The 24,992-nt window shown below is 40.7% G+C and overlaps 1 protein-coding gene across 4 annotated transcripts in view; it reads right to left on the bottom strand.

Annotated features, from left to right (window-relative positions):
- Nucleotides 1–497: 497 nt before the first annotated feature.
- The window catches only part of STXBP5L (syntaxin binding protein 5L), a 202,093-nt gene continuing 177,598 nt past the window's right edge, over nucleotides 498–24,992 (bottom strand). For 2 of the 4 annotated variants that reach the window (XM_071814146.1, XM_071814153.1), the window contains 7 exons: nucleotides 24,161–24,223; nucleotides 11,613–11,852; nucleotides 10,340–10,700; nucleotides 9,205–9,370; nucleotides 6,378–6,489; nucleotides 5,790–6,010; nucleotides 498–4,756 (listed from right to left, as the gene is read on the bottom strand). In XM_071814146.1, coding sequence (XP_071670247.1) covers nucleotides 4,715–4,756; nucleotides 5,790–6,010; nucleotides 6,378–6,489; nucleotides 9,205–9,370; nucleotides 10,340–10,700; nucleotides 11,613–11,852; nucleotides 24,161–24,223 — 1,205 coding nt within the window. In that variant the 3' untranslated portion in view covers nucleotides 498–4,714. The remainder of the gene's footprint in view (nucleotides 4,757–5,789; nucleotides 6,011–6,377; nucleotides 6,490–9,204; nucleotides 9,371–10,339; nucleotides 10,701–11,612; nucleotides 11,853–24,160; nucleotides 24,224–24,992) is intronic. The other 2 variants (XM_065842427.2, XM_065842435.2) reach the window with 1 other exon arrangement.

The following is a 24,992-nucleotide window of genomic DNA, read 5'->3' as shown; positions in this document are numbered from 1 at the left end:
TATTTTTTCCTGTAGATCTGTAGCTGAGGGAGCTGGAAGCTCAGTAGCTTTGGCTGATGTTTTTGAGCCTCTCCTGGCAAAACTACTCAAACATGTTGTTGGTAGGTGCCCCTAAATGACCTCACTTCTGCCTGAGTTTTCAGTTTGTAGGTGACTCTTTAAGCTGAGTTGGAAGTGCGGGGCTGGTGCTCTCAGCTGGTTGAGAAGCCCAGGTACGATGCTCGTGTTCCTGGGCAGTGGTACTGCAGTTACGAGGGCTCTGTGAGCTCCCTGCAGTAATGCACAGGAACACGACCTGGGCTCCAGGTTTTGTCCCTGCGTGAGCTGCTGGGGGAACAAAGGTGGCCCCATCCCCAACCCAGCGACAACTGCGGCTGCATTTTCCATTTTCTTGAGTGACTGGGCAGTGTAAGCTTCATCCAAACCCTTTACATAAACCACGCACCTTTGAAGACTTTTGGAGTAGAGGCTGGAAAAGAAGAGATATGTACAACAACTAATATCAATTCTTTATTTTCTTTTTTTTAGTTTTTTTTTTTTTTTCTGGTTCTTACTGGCGGCTGGAAACAGCCTCAGTTAAAGACGCCTTAGTTTTCCTTTTGTGACACTGCTTTAGGATACCTGTGGGAACAGGGCGTGGTTAGCTCAGGAGTGCGCGGTTCACCCCAGATTAACCTTCCTGCTGAGATACAGGTAATGACTCGTTAACAAACCCCACATGTATTCTGTCCACGTTGCCTTGACACTGAATCTGAATATCGGTTGCTATTTAAAAAAGTACAATGTTTGATTTGTTGATTTAATCACAAAACAAAACACATGAATGGAAACACTCATTTACATGGCTATTGCTTATACACCTAAGATGAAGAGTTGACTACAAATGGCCACACGTAGTTCCTTAATGAGAGAGAGTGTGTTCTTACTAAGACCATACCAAGGCAAAAATCTCTTCCAGACTGCAATACAATGTGCTTGAATTCACCTTTAGGTTATGGAAAAGGATGTGTGGGCGCTGGGGTATTTAAGGGCCATGATTAAATTTGGCTTTTTGCCTCTGTTACAATCCAGACAGTTTACAAATTGAGGAGTCTTGAGGTTGAGCACAGCTCTTACTTAGGCTGCAGTATTTTCTTCTCAAATTGTATACTGAAAAGATATTTTTTAATGTATATCTTCATTACAATGCACACAATGTAGTGTGAAAGGGCTTCTGTAAAAGGCATACATAAACTGTTTTAGAGGACTTCTACATGTAGTAATTTCATACAATATGTGTGGTAGAGTATTTCTGTAAAATATTTGCGTAACAAGCGATATTCTGGTAATAAAGGGAATTTCTAATTGATGTAAATAGTTGAACTGTGGAACTATAAAAAAAAAATTTAGAAAACCAGTTATTATAGAAAACAAAACCTGATTCTCAAATTTTCTTCCAGCTTGCCTTTTAATCTGAGATTTGAAACTTGAGTTAAAACTCTAGGAATGGAAGTGGTTTGGTTTTTTTTTTTTAGTTAAATAAAAGAGCTTGTAGTTCATTGAAAACTTGCCCACTCTGAAAACATACAAATAATCTAATTTAAAGTATTTTCTCTGTATACTCTATCTGCAGCTCCATGCACAAGATTAAGCACATCTGGTGAAACCCAGAGGGCGGTGTGTACTACTGACATTGTGTGTGCCTGGTTTTAGATGTGTCTGTCATAGAGAGCTCCTGTAAAAACAAGAATGTGAGGGAACGGGGGAGCCAGACGAGCAAAAAGCTTTTAAAACTGAACTAATATTTCCAGCCAGTCTGGTCTATTGTAACTGAGGATTGTGATGCTGAAGATCTGTCTGTGTTTAGGATTTCGCTGAGGTGGTGCTGTGGCCGTGGGGAAGGTGAAAGCACATGGTACCAACATCCAACTAGAGGTGCCCTCAATTTTCTTACAGCGAGTCTGGTTGGACGCTGTGCTCGTTGCTCGAAATGCTGCGTCTTTCTTCCTTTCACTAACAGCCTTGAGTAGCGGCTGGTCAGGCCTTTCAAAAATGCCACACTCCCCCTCATTTCACAATAAATCAACCAGGCAAGAGTTTCTCCTCCCTCATTGAAGTTTTTAAGTAGTTGTTTTGTTTTGTTTTTCTTTTCACATACATGGTAAATCTTGATAGAAAGCATTTAACAGTGTGCACTAACAAACTTGTACAACATATACATTACATATATATATTTTTATATATAGAATGTTCTATATACAAACATATACAACTTTTTAGATCTCTACAGACTACAAGAAAATTGATAATTATAGTCACAAGTGGTGAATTTAACAGAAATAGTAGTTTGTAACTGTCTGGAAATATGTAAAATATGTAAGAGTGGAAAGCAAGAGACAGCTGTGACCTGATGGGGAGTACCGGAGAAACGTTGCTTGAAAGTTTAGGATTAAAAATTGTACATTTGAGGGATGCTAGATTCTCATTTCTCTGTTACAGAAAAACACAAATGCAAATCTACTGGCAGATTTGGGGTTTTTGCCCCCCTTTTTTTTTTTCTTCAGTAGTAAGCTAGAGACTGTTGGCAGCCAAAGTCAGTCAGACATTGTGGAAATGACTTGTTGAAGGTGCTTGTCTCACTGGGTGTGCTCTAGTTATTTAGCAATTAAAAGTTGCCCTTAAGTTTTTATGTGCGATTCTCTAGCTCCAGCCTGACGATGTTTCCACTGAAATCAAGGTAACGGGGACTTTCCATTGCAGTATTAGCTGCCCACGTGAGGGACAGCTCAGAACTTATGCAGACCTGGTGGCTTCCTTGTCACCAAAGTGAACCAAGAGATGCCCAAGCACCAGGCACTACTGTGTTCCTAAAGGGTCACACCAGTTCGGAGTGGAAACTGGCCCCGTGGGTGCACAAGTGCCACACTGGAACAGCTTCTCCCCCTGCTCCAGCTCCCCATAGAAGCAAGTGCAGAGGTGGCACAGAGCAGAGCTGGTGGGGCAGCCTTGGCTGGGTATTGCTGCAGGCTGCTTGGCTTCTCTGCAAAAGCAGCGAAGGCAGAGGAATGAGGTCTATAAAGTTGGTTGGAAGGTCTGAATGCTGCCCCAAATGTTTCTGTTGCTCGTAAACTAGTGGTTTTGGAGTGCAGGCCAAAGCACAGGCAGAGTGGATATATAAACAGAAAATAGAATTGCTATACTGTTGTTCTCATTTATTTCTCATTCTGGATGCCTGGTTAGAATGGTGCTTCCTCACCCACACAGGTGGCCAGTTCTGCGACCCAGCTGCTGGAAGGAGTTCCCTCCAGTGCCTCATTTCCAAGCCAGTCTTAGAAAAATGTCTGACTTAACATGTTGTCACCCTGGGGCTCTTGCAGGCCACCACATCTACAGCAAACCCATGGACTGGGAAGTTATTCACAAGGAGAGTTTTCTGCAGAGTTCACTGCAGAAACTAAAAAAAAAAAAAACCACTTTGAAGGAGAAGCCAAGTCCTTTTAGCAGAAAATCAACTGCCACTCACCCACTATGTCATTTTATGTATGTGCCGGTTCAGTGCCGTATGTGGACAATAGTTTTTCATGCTCTCTCCCCAGCCCATCATTTAATCTTGCTGCTGTGATCTCTCTTTCCCAGTTGGGGGGGGGGGGGGGGGGGGGTGTTACTGTGCAGTTTCCTCAGCATAATTTCAACTGACCACTTAAAGAAAATCTCTGCTCTGCGAGCTGCCAAGCAGCTTCTGTGAGCAGATCTTGACAGGACTCTCCAACTTGTAGCCCTGCAGTTTCTCATCTTGCCTTCCCCAGCTGGCAGAGGTGCTTTCCTAAGCTGGTTTTCTGTTCCTGCTACTGAGAAATAAGGCAACCAAGTGATACAGACACCACAGGGATGAAAAATGCTGCAGGTCCCTTCAAGGGCAACTGAGATCAATCTAGAGCACATTTTTTTAAAGTGGAGATAAGGATGACATGTCATGTGCTCTGAATTGCAAATAAACCATCTAAGCTCATGTTTTAGTCACATTTCAGATAGTGCCTGTCTAGCTACTTGAAAAATCTGTAAATTTTGGGCATAGGACTGTGAAGTTATTTATTCTTCTGGCAGGAGTTAAACAGCACTGATTTCAAGCAAGGTTTTTCAAGGGAAATAAATAGCAGATAAGAAAATGCAGCTCAACTTCTTATGTTGAGAATGGTAGCAAACATGCTTGAAATGTAGTGGCTTTTTGTAATGTCACTTTTAAAAAATAAATATTTTTGCCATTTTTTTTTTTTTCTCAGAATAGAAATAAATCCCATTTTTCTTCGGTCACAACATGCTTTCTTTTTCTTTTTCTTTTTTTTTTTTTTTAAGATGTCAATTAGTCATGCAAAGTTTTATAAGTGCATTAACATTCAAGTTTTGTACAGAATATTTTTAACCAGAGGCACTCCCCACAGTTCATACCTACAGCTTCTGAAAGACTACATGCCACAGTGATGGTTGAGTTCCTTTTGGAAAAAAAATGGGCTGCAGCATGAGCCAGCTGTTGGAGTAAGACCCACACGATTCTCGCTTCCGTCTCACAGTCAGCAAAATTTCTCCTTGACTCCCACTGTGACGAAGCCAATAATAGTAACAGAGAAACATCTTCTGGGAGAAAAAAACTGTCTCTGGCCAGTAACTGGTAGATTTGGGAACGAATGTTGCTTCCCTGGACAGTGTTCTTAAAGCCACAAACAGCTTCTTTGAAAGTCTAAAACTGGTACCACTTTTTGTCCTTGTATTTCAGCATCACCTACAGAAATGGGAAAGAAACAAATGTATATAAGACACCATTCTGCAGATGAAGTATCAGATGTGACCACAGCCCATTAACTGTCACAAACTTTATAAGTAAAAAAGGAAGAGCAATGTAGTACATTACTGTCATCAGATATTGATTCCGTTGCAACCTCATATTTAATTTCATAATTGCTACATTAAAAAAGAAAGTTACCTGCTATTGCTGTTCATTACAAGCTTCTTTTTTTTTGAGGAGCTTTAACTACTTTCCTTCTGCAAAACGTACAGAGTTATGGGAATAACCAGGAACTTGCTTTTCACTCATGCAGAAAGAAGCTTACCTATGAACCACAACAGATAGGTCCTGAAGTTTTGCATTTCAGGCCATGTTCTTTCTCTGTATTTTTGCCTCACGCTTATAAAAGCCAATAAAAAATGTAAAGGTCTTGCCCAGAGATATGATGCATGTTAAATGAAAAACATGCATTTGGGCAAGTATTTTTTAATGTTGTTTTATCTTCAAAGATAATCACTTTAGCAGATTCCCAGCCTTAACAGTGTGGGATGGAAGAGCTTTCCATTTCCAGCTCCAAGGACAGAAGCTGCCTATTCCAGGCAAGCCCTATTCTACTTAACTGTACCACAGTTTTATACTAGAAATGTTCTCCTCGTCTTCCCAACAAGATCTGGAAAGTTTCCTGTATACACATCCACCTACCTGTTTTCTGCCCTGCTGCATAGATGTGCTGCACTAAGTGGCTTAAAAAAATCATAATGAATTAGTGAGAAAGGCGAGTGATGAGAAGTGCCATGTTCTAAATTCAGAGGCTACCAATGGATGCTCATTTATGAAAACATGAAAGGAAGGGGTGTGCAATGGAAGCTTATGTTCAGCATTCTCATCGTTTGGGAGCAGGAAAAGGGGCCTGTCAGCTGACACGAGCACACCTAAAACAACGTGACTGGGTGAATGCGGAGAACTGTGCTTGACTTTCCCAAAGGGCTGGTGGTTCCTAGTTCTGGGTGTGCAGTGCCGGGGCCCCTACCTCATGTGCATGTTTGGAAAATGCCTCTGCACTGGCCATCATGCTCGCAGTCCTTTCATCCAGCTCTCCCAGTTTCTGTCCTCTCTCATCCAGGGCGATGCGTGCACGAGTCAAGTCCCCAATGACTCCTCCTGCGGCTCCTCTCACGCCTTCGATTCCACCCGATCCAGGGATGTGCTGGGCGAGGCTGCGGGAGGCTTTTCCCGCCGTGGCCTCGCCAACTGCAAAGGAGAAATCGACAGACAGGAATGAGCTCCTGGCCATGCCCCTGTCAGTGCTTCTCCTCCTCAAGCTGCAGGCTCGCAGTGGCGATGCCATTTGGTGTGCAGGTGGCACACCTTGCGCACTGGCACAGCTACAGTGCAGTCATGAACCCTCACACTCAGTTGCTGAAAAGAAGCTGCCCAAGGTGAAGAAATCATGGGAAAGCAACTGGGGACCCTCTCCTTTCTTCATAACGTCATCTTTGTTTTTTCGTCAATGATCTAAATCTTGTTTTGCAACCCCTTCCCAGATGACAAGACAAGGGCAGAAGAGCCCCTGAAGTAATTGCCAGAAAGGAAAAAAAATCATTAATAAATTACTTACAAAGCTCCTCTCTGTCAAAAGCTTGTCCACTTCCTCCAAAAAGTCCTTTGAGAAAGCCTCTGTTTTGGGCTTCTGGAGTTTCCACAGGAGTAAACAAATCCCCAAGCATGTCCTAGGAAAGTCAGACAACAGTCCATGTGAACAAGAAGTGAGGAGAAAGCAGTTCTAGACGTTTTCTTGATTCGTATTAATGAGCAACATGCATTGGAGCTAATCAACTAGTTTGAAAAGAGTCTGTTGTGTGTACAGTTCTGAGTATTTAACAACACTTGTGTTTCATGACAGGTAAATACTTGGGCTAACTAGATTCACTCATGCTTCCAAAGGGACTTGGTTTGTCACTGCCCAATCTTATGTTCATTACTACAGAGAAAAAAAAACAAACAAAACCAAAACCAAAGCAAAACTATAAGCAATACAGAGTGAAAATACCAGTGATAAGACCATATTTTGCTTAGAAACAGTGGAGGCGACATCATAATGGAATAACCAATTTATTGTGAATTACGTGTTTTGCTTTAGTGATTATCCAGGCAAGTAGGGGAGCATTCTCTGTTTTATCTTTATAGTGTACCTGAGTTCAGTGCTTGCTAGCAGTTCAGAGAGTTTGGTAGCTTGTGTTTGTTTGGTTTTTGTGTGTTTTTTTTTTTTAAACCCCTAAATCCCATCACCTTCCATGCAACCACACCACCCCCGTTACTGTGTGTTTTGGCAGTGCCATCAGTAATGCTAAATAAGTGATCTGAAGGCACCGCCTTGGGGCCAGATTGACCCAAGTGAATCTCAGGCTCAAGTTTATTTGCAGCAGTACTAGAAAAAAATGAGGTCCCCAGAATAAAACCGATAAAGACAGCGTGCAGCCCCATCAGTGTCTGAAGCCAGTGAGGCTGTGCAACGGGAAGAGTTGCTGCCCCGTGGCTCGGCTCTGTGTTTGCCCATGCGAGCCCCGCAGGCAGATACTGCTGCTCTGCTTCACAGGGCGCTGGGACAGCGCTGTGACTCACACTGGCTGCTCCTCCGCACGGTCACCTGCTTTGGGGGGGAAAATCACTGCAGTCCCAGGTGGCAGGTGACACTGGGTCATCTGCTTGTTGTGCACGTATAATGACCATGCAAGCCTTTTGCTCTTTGCAATCAAGCCAAGGTATAAGCAGCCACAGTCCAGCAGTACAGAGAGGCAAGGGCTTTGTTTCCCTTGGCTGTCATATGATGCTATTTAAGGTTAATAAAAAAAAATAGCCAGCTTCTAACAACCTCTCACTATAGGTCCATTTTCTAAGATAGAGTGATCAAACCTTTTGATCATTTAAAAATTGGTTCTCTGCAAAATAATGTCTTCTCCAATGCACAAAAGCTTGTGCGCGATGCTCTCTTTACAGTGCTTTTTCAGACTTGAGACAGAGTGTGCTGTGATGTGAGTTGAGCAGCTCAGCACATGTTATTCCCCAGGGCTTAATGAGTGCTGGCAGGACCATTTCTTTTATATTTCTATCCTAGTTTGCTGCTAATTATATAACCCAGAACTTATTCCCCCTCCTTTTTTCCTTTTTTATTACTCATGTTTCTCCCTGTAACCTCTCACCGTTCTTCCTCTTCAGTAAATGACATTTTAATTTGCATTTTCATTGTAAAAAAAACCCCAACCCAAATCTAACATTGTAAAGACCTTTTGCTCAAAATAAATTATTTTAATTAGACAATTTCTATAGCTACTCTATTTTAATGTACAATGGGAGATGCTTTCCTCACATGGAAGAAGGGGAATACCAAATATTGGAGTAAAAACAATGGTAAATAATTAAAAAATATATTAAAACAGAGCATATTTTTTGATACTAACCCCATTGGTTTGTCTCATGCTCCCAGCTATCTGCTGAAAGCTGCAGGTTTTAAGATATTTTTAGAGTTAAAATAAAAAATGATAAAAATATGGCAATTCATATTTTCACTGAGGCAGTTGCTGCGTGGTTGGACACAGGCTGGTACCAACTGCTGTAGCTGCTATCGGTTTGTAGCTTCCCCTTCCTTCCCTTCAGATGTTTTTAACAGTTGGTCTTTTGCATGGCAGGACTTTGAGAGAAGCGAGTTGTGAAGGGTCCCATTTGGGCACAAATCCTTCTCTGCATGGAGCCAGCAGAGATTTCAGGAGACAGGCTGTGGGCTCAGGCGAGCCCTCAGGGCACAGGAGCAAGGTCCCATCCTGATGGAGACTACATCCTCAAGGAGATCCCATCTCAATGGAGACTCCATCCCCAAGGAGACCCCATCCTGATGGAGACTCCATCCCCTAGGAGATCCCATCCTGATGGAGACCCCATCCCCTAGGAGATCCCATCCTGATGGAGACCCCATCCCCAAGAAGACCCCATCCTGATGGAGACTACATCCCCAAGGAGATCCCATCTCAATGGAGACCCCATTCCCCAAGGAGATCCCATCTCAATGGAGACTCCATCCCCAAACAGCGACAGAGCTGCTGACCTCTCTCTGCAACTTTGGCATCATTGAGCCAGGGCAAGTGGAGAGGAATGTGACTGTCCTCCTCCCACAGCACAACCTTCACTTTAAAAATTACTAAATACTAAAATATATTTTTTGCCCACCCCGTGCTTGCTATTTGGCAACAACTTATCATCTCTGGTAATGGCAGTATTACTTAGTTAACAACTATTCAAAACTTTGTCTTTTGAATAGAAACCATAGACTAGTATGGCATGTTCTTTTGAGCAACCGAATAGTGAACATGGGGCAATTTACATCTGACAAGTCATGCCACTGGCCCTCCCACACCACCACAAAAGCAACAAAGTGAGGGTTTGAGCCCTACCTGCAGGTTATCACACATCTCCTGGCTGTATGTCAGGCGCTGGATCTCTGTGGGAGAGCTGAGATACAAAGCTTGCCCTTCATTAGTGAAACAAAAGGTCCGTGCTATCCTCATATCTGTTACAGGCAAATAGTTGATGTCCAGCAGTGGGCGCAGGCTGGGCAAGCTGAAGACAAGCAGACACTTGGGTTAGTCACCAGATGTCATGCATAGTGCGCCTGCTCTGTGGCTGCATTTTTAATCCAACATTTAAGTTTATGCTTTTCATAACTGCAATATTTGAAGGGCAGCTCTAAGCTGAAAAATCCTGCCATAAACACGCTGCCTCCCCATCATAGGTTTGTTCTCTTTCACAGAGAAGTTTCAGCTGCCCTGCCTCAATGACCCTTAGCTTTCTGCTGCTATCTAGATTTGGGATGTGCATGTGGCACAGTGCAGCTTGTGCCATGTGGCTGAGCAGTTTGCAGGGTAAGGGCTAACCACAGCTACCGCATGGGCATCTGCAAAAAAATGCATGGCAGAGCCCTGCTTGCCTCCTGTGGACAAAAATTCCAACATCGCTTTTGTTGTCCCTCCAGCTTCTCCTGGTTCACCATTTGGGATAGCACTTTCCAAAATTTCAGTGGCCTGGCTGGGAAAAGGGGGTGCAGCCAGCCGAGAGCAAGGCTGCAGGGCTGCTGCACAGTCAGATCACTGGTGGAGATGATGAGGAAGGGAAACCAGGTGCTCTGAGCAGAAAAATCTTCCAAGATGCCAAGAATGGGACTTGCCACTTCACACTGGATAAACAGTACCCTTTCTATGCCTGACTTTTTCTATACTCCTCTGTACCTGACTTACCATATCTGAGCAAATTATCAGGGTTTTCTTTTATGATAGTTAATAATCATCAGTCATCAGTTGTCACGGGTGGGAGATTACTATGAAATAAAAGGGTTTTGGTTTGCTGTGCAGCTGCCTTAACTCCTCATGTGGAGACAGGCCAAGGAACAGGTACGGCTGTGGGCAAGGCAGGGCATTAAATGCACCCACAAGGGAGTTAATGCAGAGCATCAGACACCCTGGAGCAAACGCACGTGAGGACACCGTGCCACCTCTTTGCTTAGTTTTGCCACAAGATTAGTTAGATAAGTACCTCAGTGTCATGATGTGCCCATTGGCACAAAAGCACGCCAGACAGACGCTGTTACAGAGGGTGACCACATCTGCTCGCAATAAAAAGGACGTTTCAGTGATGTTGTGGACGTAAAGACATGTTTGGGAAGGCAATGAGAAGACTTTGGCTTGTTTTTCTGAACAAATGACTGCAAATTGATGATCACCCATATCCTGGGATGAGGAAGGGGAATGCATGACAAGCTTCCTTTTCCTTGTTTTTTCACCATCATCAGCACTGTGTGGGTCCCTCCATACTTCATACGGTGGATGTGTCAATGTCCCCATGCAGTCCAAGCAGGCGAAGGTCAGCACGGGTCCTTTCAGTGTCAGAACTGTGCCTGCAAAATATAATTTCCTCTCACTGGCACTGGCACCACAGTTAAGCCAGTTTTAGTACTGGGAACGCATGCAGCATAGCTGACATTTAGGTTTTCTAAATACAGCAAACTTTAATTCAGATAAGGTGACGAGTCTTCCTTGCTCGATTCTTCCTGACCACACAGAAGGTGAACAAACAGGCTGTACTGAAAAAGTCTCAGGCAGTCTATATCAAATACTCTATATAATACATGTTGTGAATACCATATAGATAGGCTGTTGGTTCTCTCTACATTGAACTAGTAGGGTATTTTTTCCCCAGCAGTAAAATTGCTCTTAGTCTGGTGACCTTCCAGAATTGTTTTTCTAAGCAAACTGGGGCTAGAAAACCTCTAGTACTGTGCATTCTCTGTTCTTTGCCATTATTTTACTTTAAACATATGAAGCACATAGTGCCTTTCCTCAGACCTGACCTCTCTCAGCCCTCTGTTCTCTCTGCTACACCATCTGTCACTCAATCAGCCAAGGATCTCTCCTGGCACCTCAACCTGCCAACATTTTTGTTTCCTTTCCTGAACTCCCTTCTGCTTCTCTGCAGTTTTCCAATAGTAAGACAGACAAACTGTTCACAGCATCCCAGTTAGGACTGAATTAGAGCTGTACACAGGACTGTAGCATCACAATATGAAGGAACTCTGCTGATTTCCCTACCCTCACAAGAAACATGTAACTTTGCCCACAACACAAGGTAGTCTTCCCAACTAACACAACCAAAGTGACACGAGCATCTTTCTTTACCTCTGTGTAGTGGGTGACCATTGTTTGATACATGCACTGAAAAATTTCTGCCTCAAAGAACATACAAAACCATGCAGTTATTCGCCTTGTTGTACCAAGACAGATAATAAACAGGAAAAGAGCTGCACTCTTACCACTTGGTGACACCATGACTGGCTCTGAATGCCGTAAGTCATCACTAGCCGGCAGATTAAGGGAGAGGATTAAGACCATACCAAGGCCTGTTCCAACCCAGAGACAGGACGAGACAGCGGAGTCATTCTTTCGGGCAAAGGACTCCATGAAGTACAAAGCAGTTATCGCCTCCTTGGAGTCCCTGTCGATACTGGACACACTGGAGCTTCGGGAACGGCTGAAGGAGTTTTCCCTATTTTCTGCATAAATAAATATAAGCAAACAGGCATAAATCAGCAATCCTAGAAAGGGCACAAGACTGCAGCAAATACAAACCCCATGTAGAGTTCAGAAAATAGAGAGTTTTCATAACCTGAGCAAACATTCTGATAATAACACGATACCAGCTTGCTGCCAGTGGATAAATAAGTGTGGAAAATGCTGTCAGACCTCATCAGTTAGATCTGCATTAGAAATAGCTGCTTATTATGTAGATTAGCATAGACTAATTAGAATTTACAACAGCCTTAGCTCAAAGGACTTGTTCTAAATAGCATGAAATAATTTTAGACCAATATGTTACCAATGCATTTAAAATTAATCCATGTATCTCATTGCTGCAGGACCTGAAGGGAGATGCCATTACCAGCTTCAGAGCATGTGTCCTTTCCTCTGTTCTTGTTTCCATCACTAGGACGTTCTAGTACTGCAGTCACAGCCATCGTTTATTGTCAAGCTATTAATAACTGCTCTCTGGGGAAAAGACACCCATTGCTAAACTGATCCCAGCATCCAAAACGTCTCAGGGCGCAAATCAGCTTTGGCTTCCCAGGGAGCAAAGTGAGAAACCTGCCCTGCGCCCCTAGCAACAACCACACAGTGAGCCAGCACTGGCTGGTTCATCCTCCTGCCTCAGCCTCAGCAGGCACCAGTGAGAGCCAGCTGGAGACAGGGCCACGTTGTCTCACTGCAACCACACAGGTACCGAGATACTCTCTGAACTTGTCAGAGAGAAATAACAATGAATAGGGTCTGACCACTGTAGGGTGTAAGGGTCTCTGCTTTGCTTTGCCCAGTGCTGGGCAAGAGACACAAAGACGTGGGAGGGAGCTCTTGGAATTAGCACGTACAGTCAGTGGCAACACACTGGACGTTATCAAGCACACTGATGCTAAAAAGTTACTGAAGAGTAAAGGAGCCAGAGGGAAGAAGAGAGTAGGCCTGCCTATGGGCACAATCTTTGCAAAACGATTTGTGCCAGTGCTGCTGTCTACCAACCTGCAGTCAAACATAGGGCTTGATCATTGGAAACCTCACAGAAGTTGCTCTTCTGTAACAATAACAATTAAAGGACCAAGAGGTTCTGGAGATGGAGAAACAGTTGAAGCTATTGGACTTGAGATAAGAAGGTCACTTCTGAATCTATCCTTATGAAGTAGACACATATGAAATTATCCTCATCGCTCAGAACAGAGATCTGTCTCTGCAGAGCCAGCAGAAGCATCTAAGAAGAGAAACACTTTCTGCCATGGTTGAAGACTAAAAGTAGAAAAGGACTTTCTCACGTACTCCAGCTTAAAATCGGGCTAGACGTCATATGTAGGGTTCCTGCTCCACACCAGAAGCAGCAGTTTCAGTGGTGAATCTCTTCCTCAATGTGCTGCAGCATTCCATCCCCTTACCCAGGTGACTCCATGTAAACTGCTAAGATTACCCTCTTCAGAGCAGGTCCCTGGCCAAGACTGGAGAGAACCATGGCAAAGCACTACTGGAACCACAGCAAGCATCACTATATGTGCTACCTTAAAAGCTGGCGCACCAGGATGGGAGCAGATTTTCCTGCTGTACTTTGCCATTTGGGCCAGCAAATGAGGGCACCCATAACTTGTCAAACAGCAGTTTCAGAGGACAGCCCTCCCTGGCACTTCAGTCCCACTCTCATGGAAGAGAAACATATGTCTACTTGAACTTCCAGGCACTGGTCTCACCCCATTTCACCTTCATGTAGGCACTGTTGTAGCTCTCCAGTTCTGGCTCAGTACCGCTAAATATATCTGCATAAAACTGGGATTGCTTATTCATGTGCAAACACAGCTTTTAATACCTCAAGAATTAGTGTCTCCCATAACCCCAAGCACTTTGTACGATTCCTGCAGTGGACTGGTTGGCCCAGTTCCTTCCTAAGCACAATGATAACTGCGAGGTAAAGAACAGGAAGACAGTAATTTCAAGGAAGAGATCAGCAGGTCTCCACATAAATATATATATATATATATATACACATATATACACACATATATCCCCCTACCAATGTTATTATGTAATTCATTTTCTCCTTAACAGGTGTATTAATATCACAGTCACATAAAATTCAAATATGGTGGTGCTCACACTGAGAAAGATGTTGAAAGGACAAATGCAGTTAGTGTAGGCGACATACACGGAACTTAAAATATATGATGTGCCATTTGCATGTGTCATCAAGCTTTTTCCCTCTTTAAATTAACAAGAAATGTTCCTCACTCCTGTGCAGTACAGTTAACTAATACATCTTCACAGAACTGACACTAACAGATATAAACTTTGGGACACTTTTGGGAACATACTGTGCCATTTTCTATTAAATACACTACTCAAACTGAAATTCTAAAGACCAGCATGATACATCTCAAAATTTGAAGTCATTAAACACCAAAACCTATGAAAGGCCACGGTCACTATGTGACTTTGTTGGCTAGCTCTAAACAAGGTAGAAATCTCTTCTTTTCCTAGATTTTGGGATAAAATTTAGTGTAGGCCTTTTCCCTGGGACTCCTGTCTCAAAGAGCTTCTACTCCAAATTCTCTATTTACAAATCATTCCATTGCATGCTAGAAAAACATAAAATCACTTTCTTTGGGAAATTTTAGAAAATTGCCATATCCTTTCCTAGCACGACTGCTATGTTTTAAAATTATGTCCCGTATTCTAAAAGTTGTCCTATATGACACTGCTAATGTGCAGTAACCCTTAACCCAACTGCCATATTTTGGGTTTTCTCTTATATTTTCCTGTTCTTGCAGTGCATGATGGGTGGAGCAAGAACATCAGCTACTACATCTCCCTGCATGAGTCCCGACCTGGACCACTTCCAGGTATTCCCTGTAACCTACATCCCATAACATTTATTTGGACTCCCTGCATCAGTGAGAGGACAGCACAGACATATATGAGAGGCAGGTACTTTTCTGTTCTTCAGTTCTCGTTTCCTCTTCTCTGCAGAACATTCTGCTATACGACACTTTGTCACAAATATGCTCCTGCCTCCAAGTTGCCCCCTGCTTTCAGGCAGTCCAGTATTCCCGTTCCTCTGACCGGCACATACCCAGCTCTCAGGATCCCTCTGCTCCCACTCAGCCATCTCTCTCAGATGACCATGTCGTTTTCCCTCCTCTTCCCCTTGCAGACCTGGTTTTCTTGGCTCTTCTTTTTTTTTTTCCCAGGTAGGTCTCCAGGCTGTTCCTGCAGCTGGCAGCGGGGGAGCTGGGAGCACCATCAGGGGGGTCCCATGTCCCCCGAGAGTTAAGGAGTGAGTGACTGTCATTTGGGAGATGCGGTTGTTCAGGCTGTTAGACTATGAGCAGCTCTGAGCAAAAGCATTATTATCTGCAGGCAATGCCTTTCAAAAAGTTGCATTCCACGGGTTAAGACCACACAATATAAATACCACCACGCTCCTAGCAGTCATCCTGCTTTCTTCAAAATGTTTTAATTCAGGCCTGTCTTATGCATGGTTTGGGTTAGTGAGATGCAGGTGGAAACTCAGGAACCAACTTCCTTCACAACACTGGACTGATTGTTAAATTACAGCTATGAGCAGCAGCACACAAATGGAAGGCTTCTGATTTAAAAGCAACTGCAAAACCTCTAGCTTGCTACCCACCTCACTGACAGAAACACACAGGACACTTGGACTCACATGCTGAGATAAAATGAAGCCAGTGTTTTTGAGTCTTACCTTTGTTCATCCACATGTGAGCAGTATAGTGACGCTCGTCGTGTGAGAATGTACTGATTCCGTGTAATTGCTGAAGCATTGCCCGTCTGGATTTGTGCCCTACTGCCACAAAATCGCATGCATTGCAAAAGGACAAGAACAATTGAGCCAACCGTCATCATGACATTTAAAGGAAAGCAGCCCTGAGCAGCTATTGTCCTAGCTCTTTTCTTGCACAACAGAGCTGTCCCACTGCAGTGTGCTGGTCTCTAGGAGAAGATTTAATCTAGGGTTTGGGGGTTTTCTGAGAATTTAAAAGGTAATTTGAGTAAATGATTCCATGTATTTCAACTGTCACCATTACAGAGCACTTGCAGAGATTTTTTTTTTAAATTCCTTCTGTTCTGTGGAAATAAAACTGGATTTCCTTACTTTACCATGGAATTAAAATAGAAAAAGGAGGGAGGATACTAATGAAAATATTTATGCCACTGACTTGTGCATCTTCAGGGAAATATTCTGACTTCTCTGTTCTCAGCTGCAGCAAGGGTTCTATAAGGGGAACACATCCTCACATCTTTTACAAGAAATTGTCATTGTGATTATTCTAAAATAATGGATTTAGCACCAACACAGAAGCATAAAGTAATTTTCTCCTTGAAGTTTGGAATAATGAATGTGAAAGCATCACTTGTTATGAGAAATGAAAGAAAAATGAAAGAATGAAAAAAAAAAAAAAAGAAAAAAAAAGAAAAAATGAAAAAAAAATGAAAGAAAACTACCAGTGACAAAGATCAACATTTTCATGGCAAATTTTTACATTTACTACTGGAGAGTTTTGCAACTGACTGTCAGTGTCTTGGATGCTATTTATCAGTCCTTTCCTGGTTTTAACATACTGAGTAATCAATCTGCTTACAAAACATATACAAATTGACCTTTTATATATGGAAATCAATGTACTCTGGAAACAAAGTTAAATGGTTTATATTCTCCTCACTTGGAGATTTCTAAAAGTCTTAATCCCAAATATCAGACCTAACAGAAGCTAATGAAACTATTAAAACATTTGCCAGTTTAAGGATCACCATCTTAAAATTTTAAGAGAAGTCTGTCATTTTTAAAATCTTATAGTCAGGAAAGCATGCAAAGCTCTGAATGCCAGTGTAAACATACAGTAAAGGAATTACACTTCAAACATGAATTTGCATACAGTAACATCACAGAGAGACAGAGACTGAACCATATTATTGACGGCAATGCTTCAGCAACACAGAGGAGAAAGGGGCAGGAGGTAACGCTGCGGGGTTTTCACACATCTAAGAACGCTGCACGCTTACTTGGCTTAACACATCTTCAAACACATTTTAATAGCACCACTCTGAAGCTGCATTCCACATAAAGCGATTCACTAGGAAGCAGCAGAACTCATCTTAAGCACAAACAATGCAATAATAATCTGGAATTTTTAGTGTGAAAGATTTCCTATCAGATCAACTCAAGTAAGTTTCCCTAAAACTAAGTGGAAAGGCCTGTGAATACACTGCTTGCAGAGCGTACAAACCAGCGTGGCTGTGGCTGTGCTCACAGGGATGCTTGACCCTCCCTGGAAGAAGTATTGCCCTGAAGCTGCTGCGGCTATAGCAGTGTAACCTGAATGGCTTCATGGAATTGTACTGATACAAGACTGACGGAAATGATGGCAAATACAGGCCTGAAAGAGGAAACAGATGCAAGTCACCAGACTTGGATCTTTATTTTGATATTTCCAGAATATGGTAAAGTTCAGGCTTAGGTTTTAGTTCGTCATGTTTTAAAAACAGAAGGGGACTGTTAGGGCAGAACTATTCTTCATGTTGAAAATGAAGTAGAAATAAGCTTTTTTATAGAAAGATACAAATGCAAGAGATCTTTACAGTAAGTAAACTATCAAACTTCCATATTCAGTTTTATGAATCACTTCCCTTGACTTAACACAAACTGTCTTCACATTCAGATCACTAAGAGCTCAGTTTCAATACAAGCTGTAAGTTTGGACATAAGTTTTTTAATCAAAGACATCACCATTTCCTAAAACTTAAATCCCAACCTAAAATACCATTCTGCTGATGCGTCTTGCATAACATCGATTGTTTGGGAAAAAATAGTATGTTGTATAACTCTCATATGTGGAAGTACCCAATAACAAAGTGGTAACAAAAGCCATTATAGAAGAAAAACCTTGGGTTCATTCAATAACAATGTCAAAATAGTTAATGTTATGTTGAAGCAAGTGAAAGTACTTTAAAGGACTCTTTTTTTTTTTTCACATTCTCATAGATCCTCTGCCTGCGTAACTGAAGTGTAGTTACAAAAGCTTTTCTTTTAAAGGACCCTTTGGAACAGATATTATCATGTAACTTCAACAACCTCAGAATATCCCTATACTCTTCCCTAGTTCTCTATACACAACAGCCCACCACCTATTCTATTCTATTCTGCCACAGAAGTACCACCCAATGGTTTGTGCCACGTCAAAAAATGTTTCAAAAATTATTTCAGATGTAGAAAAACAGTTTATGTTGATCTGAAGCAATTGCTAGCAAGCAGAATAATGCTAAAGTTGAGCAGGCAGTGCAAAACAGACCCTCCAAATTCAACATGCCTGGAGTACACTGTGAAATTAGCTTAACTTGGAATCAAATCATAATTTAAGATAAAACTGGTTAGACATTCAGTGAATGTAAGAAATACATAAGCTTCATTTAGCTGGTTGTTTTAAAAGCAAGGAAAATTTTGTAGATTCCTCTAAGAAAACGGGTGGATCATCCTACTAGAACCTGACAGAAAATGTACTCCAAGGAAAAACAAAACATGAACTCTATCTAGCCCAACAGATGTGGAATTTAGGCACCAGTAGCTCACATGCATCTGTGCAAGGCTCTTCTCCATTTCTTCACAGGTCTTTCCAGGCCATTCAAGTTGCTCTTTCACAAGGCACCTTAGTCTTTAGACAATTTCCCCTCACTGCTTTTTCCATGGACATAAGGCATTGCAAGCTCTGTCGTGACCAGATTTAGGCAGATGCACACTGAAAGTCCACTTAAACTTCTGAGGTAAACCAGTGGTTAGATCCAATAAAGATTATGATTCAGTCTAAATGACAACACTGGCTTTTTGCAGTCTTGCGATTGCAGCATTCAGCAGAAAGCTGGGGGCTGTATACTGTAGGCACAGGTTGATCTAAGGGATGTAAGGGATGGATTGAAGTAGGTGGGATGAAATGTCACTCTACTCCTAGGATCAGTTGCTATTATTTTTGTTGTGTCTGTATCACAAACAGACTGGGCTTTGCCTCTTGCTCACCTTCAAAATTTCTCTACACTTCTTTTCTAAATGGAAGGAGGAAAAGAGAAGGTTTTTATCTATGGTAGAAAACAAATACACACACTCTCATCTCCACCATAACTGAAAAAGAACATAACACTATGGACAAGTAACTTCTGGAAACCATTATATTCCACCAAGACTAGCATATGGATCTCACAGATCAGCCTTCAAATGGAATCCTTTGAAACAGACATGAAAACTTTAGAGAAGATGCTGGCATATCCTTCCTTGAAACACTTGCTTTTTTTCCTGGTGCCAAATGTTTTATTACAGCCATACAGAATTTGCGGTTCATAAATCTTTGAGTTGGTAGTGTGCATTAGACCAGAAGTGCTGTGATTTTCCTAAATACAGAAAAAAATAATTTCAGCTTCCTAATAACTTCTTTTTATTTGAATAAAGGTTTCTTCAATAAGAAAGAGTCTTTCTAGGTCCTCTATGCAACGTTTTCATCTGCTTCTCTGCAACAACAAGAACTGTGGTAACAAACCGAATATTTAGTGGAGACTGTGGCTTATCACAGTGTCCCTAAGTTATTTTATACTATACTATTCTTACAGTTACTTGTTACAACAGTGTAAAGTAACTCCAAGTGCTAACAAAATGGGAATGATTTACAAGTAGAACCAACACCATAATTCCCTCACTAAGAAATAAATTAAAAAATTTCAAGCCAAAGGCTTTTCCATCTGCTATGAAAGCCGAGCTGCGAAAAGCCATGGCACTTAGTGGCCTTGTGAAGTGAGGCCCCATGACTGCTGTAACATGCCCAGTGGATCAGGTCAGTGTCAGCTTGGCTGGCCGCTTGGGCAAGGAAGTTCACCAGAAATCATTCACTCTGCATCAGGGAGAGGCACAGCAAAGGGAATATAGTGGAGAGCACGAGCTGCTCTGAAAACCTGCCAGAGATACAACAACCTCCCCAGAGAATCCATTTCTGCAGTTAACTACTCTTGTGATCAAAATTAATCTCCTGTCTCCATGAACTCGTGCCTCTGCCTTAGTAATTTAGGTCCATTACATCCTGTCCTTTTCTCAGCAGACAGGGACAGCAGGTTATTTCCTTCCTCTCTACAATATCCTGCCATGCATTTGAATAATTTTGTGCTTTTTCTTCAGTACTTTTCTAGATCAAGCAACCAGATTGTTTCTTTCTCTCCTTGGAGGTCTAGGAACCACTACCTTTGAAAGCTGCAGTGATTGTCTTCTAGGCCATCATCACTTACTCCACATCAACATGTGGGCTTCAGACCCAACAGACCCAAGAACAAAGGAACCAATCACAAAACCAGAAATATCCCTCTTTTCCCCACATCTTGACACACAGGAAGGAAACCTAATAGTTATATTCACTCATCCAGTCCAAAATAATCCAATGTGCTATGCGTACAGCACTGTTGCAGACAGTGTAATAGTAGAGCCGTGACTGGCAAGAGAAAAAATGATAGAAATTGTTCAGAAGCTATGTAGGAAATACTGCAACACACAGCACGACATCAGCTGAGCCTGGTTCCTCAGGCTGTGGACTTTTTATAAGATAACTACTTGATATCAGGTTTCCAAGACCCTAACTACAGCATGCTGGACTTACAAAAGGAAATGTCAGCCCTTCTCTGTGGCTTCACACACATACAAGCAAACACTGATTAAGGTTCAGATTGGTTCTAAGGCTCAGGAAGCCTTGTTATAGAAACAATAGGCCAAAATGACAGGTTGAGCTACAGACACAGAAAATTATTGCAAAATTTGCGGAATCTAAAAACCAATGAAAAGCCTCAAAGAACTCACCGTCCTAGAACTCCAAAACCTAAACCAAAATCCAGCAGGAAAAAAAAAAATCTGCTAGCCTCCCACAGGATGTCTACAAAGCTTCTTATGGTGACCTTCACAAATAGTTCTGAATAATAAAATAAATTTAAAAGTACATAATATATACGAAATACTACCCATTTCCAAAACAAATTGGACAAAATCACAGTAGAGATGGAACAACTTATCCCCCAAACAGTTTTGATCATTCCATATAGAGATGCAAAAGGAAAACTTCAAGTATAAAAGTACACTGGATCTATTAAAATGGAAATTGTATTGTACTTGCTATAGAATTTTTGATAAGGTTATTAAAGATAATGACTAAATATTCTTGAGTGGTTCATTTCGCTAGCTCACTGTGACATTTCAATTCAAGTGCTTAATATCAAATTCTAACTATGTAATCAAAAGAGTTAATCCAAAAGCTGAGGTAAATGTTGAAAATTAATTATTTTAAAGAAAAGCTAAAGCAAATGCAAGGACTCTGCTCTTAGCATTTCTAGAAAATTACAATGCATAGCAAATCCTTGTTAGGATTCCTTGTTCAAAGCAGTTTTGTAGCACTAACATCAAAATGGCCTTTCTAGTCAAGGGTGATTAAGCTGGAGTAGTTCAAAACTACATAATGGAAAATAAAAATAATAAGAAAGACAGTTTTCCATCACTGCTGGTGGGAGAAAACAGATTTCCAAACACAACATTTCAAAGGAAAAACTCCACTCTGCCTTTACTTTCTTCCGAAGCATAAGATATAACCACATGCACATATACAATACATATACAGAACGCTTCAATTTCTGTGTGAATGAAGGCAAGGAATAAAATAAAGTTTACAACCTCTGCAAGAAAGCCTTGTCAAAGAAATGTAATCAGTAGCTCCTAAAATCCTAAAAAGTTCTGGTCAAAAAGGACTAGAAGAATTTAGAGGTTCAACAATGGAATTTCCTATACTTGTGGTTTTGTTTACAATGCAATTAAATTCCTATATTATTGCAAGGAAGAGACAGTTTACTTAAAAGTATGTGAAAAGAAGATTGTTTCATATCAGTTACATGATATTAAGAACATGTAAAGTTCTGATTTCTTGCTGAATTTAGATATAGAATATCGAGCAACTGAAGAATTTATTAGCATAGCTGTGAGAGTACTGCATTTATGAAACCTGAAGATACTACAGGACAATATGTAACATTTTAAATGAATAAATGGTATTTGAGAAGTACTGTATTAAATATCTGGCCAATTATTGACAAAAATACAAACATAACAAGCTATTTCACCTAGATACTAGTGGCTTTAAAAAAATCCAAAACAACATCTAAGCTTTGAAACTGAAATAGCAGTGATCTTTAGCTTGGAATAAAATCTTGTTGAGTTTAAAAAGCTTTAGAGCTTTTCAAGTTTTTCCATGTTAGATAAGGATATTGGAAAAGACCTAGTTTTGAGCAGTAACAGCAACTATGCAAACACAGAAACCACTCCTCCACTACTGTTAGTTGGATTTTGAATTATTCTTCTATGAATGTGGAAGTAATACCAGCACTTTATGAAACTGAACAATTTGCAATATTTTGACCAGCAGAATACAAGACACTCCCCCTCCCTCCATTTTCTTCCTATGATTCATCACTGCAAAGATGTTCTTCAAAAATGCTTTTCTATATCAAGAATCCTTCTGCACATATAAAGAGGTGAGAGGCAGCAAATTCTTGACAATCAGCTAACAGGAATGAAGTCAGGAGAATTTATTTTGTGAATGTTGATCGAAAGTACACTTGGTTAAAATGCTGGGAATGCAGTTCCTATTGTACCAAAAGATCAGATTTAAATAAGTAGATTTTGAAATCCAATGTAGTAGGGGAAGACTAACTTATTATTATAATAAATATCTTATGATTATACACCAAAATGTATTATCTTTTTAATCAAATCAATTAGAAGAGGTTGTAAAGACCAGGAACTTGAAGCATTATTAAAAAAATCTGCAAGTGTTATCAGTGTCTCAGAAACAGGCTTAAGAAATGTTAAGAACCATCTACTCACACACACAAAGGCGCTTTTTTAATGTATAAAAAAGCACTTAACACTATTGAGATAGCAATCTCTAATAAAAATTATACTTAGGTAGAATAATAAAATCCAACCAAATACTAACCTGAAATACTACTGCTCTAGCGAGGACATAATATATATATATATTGATTCACCACATGAGAATATATATAAAAAAATACCATTTCTTGTGAATAGATCTCTTGTTTGTTGCAGAATATAATCCTAAGTAGCTAATAAATTCTTAGCACCGAGAAGATTTTTTTGTTTTATTTTTGGAACAGCTCAACCAGAAGGTTTTGATCAAAGCCAGGTCTACATTTTAGAGAAAATGCTTCTTCTCATTATATTCCTTCTCCAATATTTTTTCTCATCTTCCTTCTCACCCACCCTCCTCTTTATTCCCATCTTAAGAATCTTTCAAGGATCGTACCACCTTCAACCTTATTATTTACTATAAAAACCTCTAGAAAGAAATCAAACCACTTGCCAAAACACTAGGTCTAGAAAGTCAAGATGCATGAAGAATGGTGGAATGTCAGTCATTCCAGACAGATGAGTTAGTAGAGCTAGAAGTCAAAACACTAATACCACAGGCATCTAAAAAAAGTTTAGAGAAGTTAGAGAGATGACTTTGTTTTAATGAGAGAATATAAGTAATGATAAAATTATTTTAGTCTATAGAACTGCTTAATCTATAGATAATGTGATTTGTACACAAACCCACACACTCAAGGACAAACCCAAACCGTGCTCCATCTTATTATGCTTTAATATAAATTACTGTAAAAACTGCCTGGCTCTTTCCTGCAGTGGTCATTTCACTGACCTTAGTGACAGTTGTAATACAAATTCAGTGACATTATTGATTCTCAATTTTTTTCTTTTTAATGTCACTTTAACTTACTCCACATGCCCAAAAGGAAGTTAGATGACTATAACTAGAAAGAGATGATTAATACTTCAATATTAAACTAGGTTGGTATTATAATTAGTGATGACCCACAGAAACAGAATTTTCATGATGCAGATACACAGAAAGCATCATCATGCCATCAAAAGTGTCACTGTATTACTAAATGTTTTGTACACGAGAGTCAGTGGGACCTTAGTGGGGCTGTAGGTTCTGCCTGTCAGTGATCCTACTTTGCAAGGATGGGAACAAAAAAGAAAAGAACAAGCACAAAAGAATAAGGTAGGACGGTGCCCCAGTTATGTATGACATTGCAGCACTATCTGCACAAAAGAATTCCAGAGAATTTGGTACTACATAGGATGAAGAAAAACACAAAGCAATAGAAACTACTGTGGCAGTGATATATTTTACATCATGAGCTATTATGTGACAATGGTACTTACCATATTTGTGTGATGCATAAAGAGAGGTAGATGAAAGGGTCATGTTATGATCATCATCAATAACTAATGTGGAGGAAAAAATGATGATTACACAGATGAAAACTGCTCTTATGCACAGGAATTTTTAAACACCTGAGAGCTCTGTAAATCTGCCTTAGTACAAGGTTCACATAGGAGCCATTAATTAAACCAAGTTTAAACTAAAATTTATAGTAGGTTTAGTATTCAAACAGGATTACTTCTTACAACTGATTGCTAAGGATTACACTTTGCCATATGTTGCACGAAGCCTCCAATGTGATTTAATATTTTTGCTGGTCAGCCTATGACTTAATCTTTGAAGAGTCCATGATACTGTAATATTCTCCTAAAGAAGAGATGGTTGAGTGGTCAGTAAAGAAACATCAGTGTCCCTTGAAATGTCACCATTCCCCAGTTTTGACCCTGTTCCTCTGCAGAAGGTTAATACTTGCCTAGTAAAGTCAGAAAAATAGATCACGTGGGCACTTCTCATTTGCTTTGGTGCAAATGGAGCTAGATAATGACCATGCTGTGCTCTGTGTCCCATGGATGAATGTAGGAAAATGCTGTTCTTAAATCAAATGGAAGGAGCTGCTAGAGGACACTGCAAAAGACTACAGGATATCAACTCCATTCCAGTCAAGAACACAATCTTGGAACCCTCTGTGCCAAATTAGGATGTTTTCTTATATGGTCTCACACATGTAGACAATTATTCTGTTGTGTGATCCCCACAGTAATCAGAAGAAAGGCCAGAAAATAAATTGCTATCTTATCATAAAGAAAAAAAAAAAAGATTCTAGTAATTTAC

This window comes from Patagioenas fasciata, chromosome 1 (genome assembly GCF_037038585.1).
Source record: "Patagioenas fasciata isolate bPatFas1 chromosome 1, bPatFas1.hap1, whole genome shotgun sequence".
Lineage (NCBI taxonomy): Eukaryota > Metazoa > Chordata > Aves > Columbiformes > Columbidae > Patagioenas > Patagioenas fasciata.
This window is presented reverse-complemented; position numbering and strand designations above follow the sequence as displayed.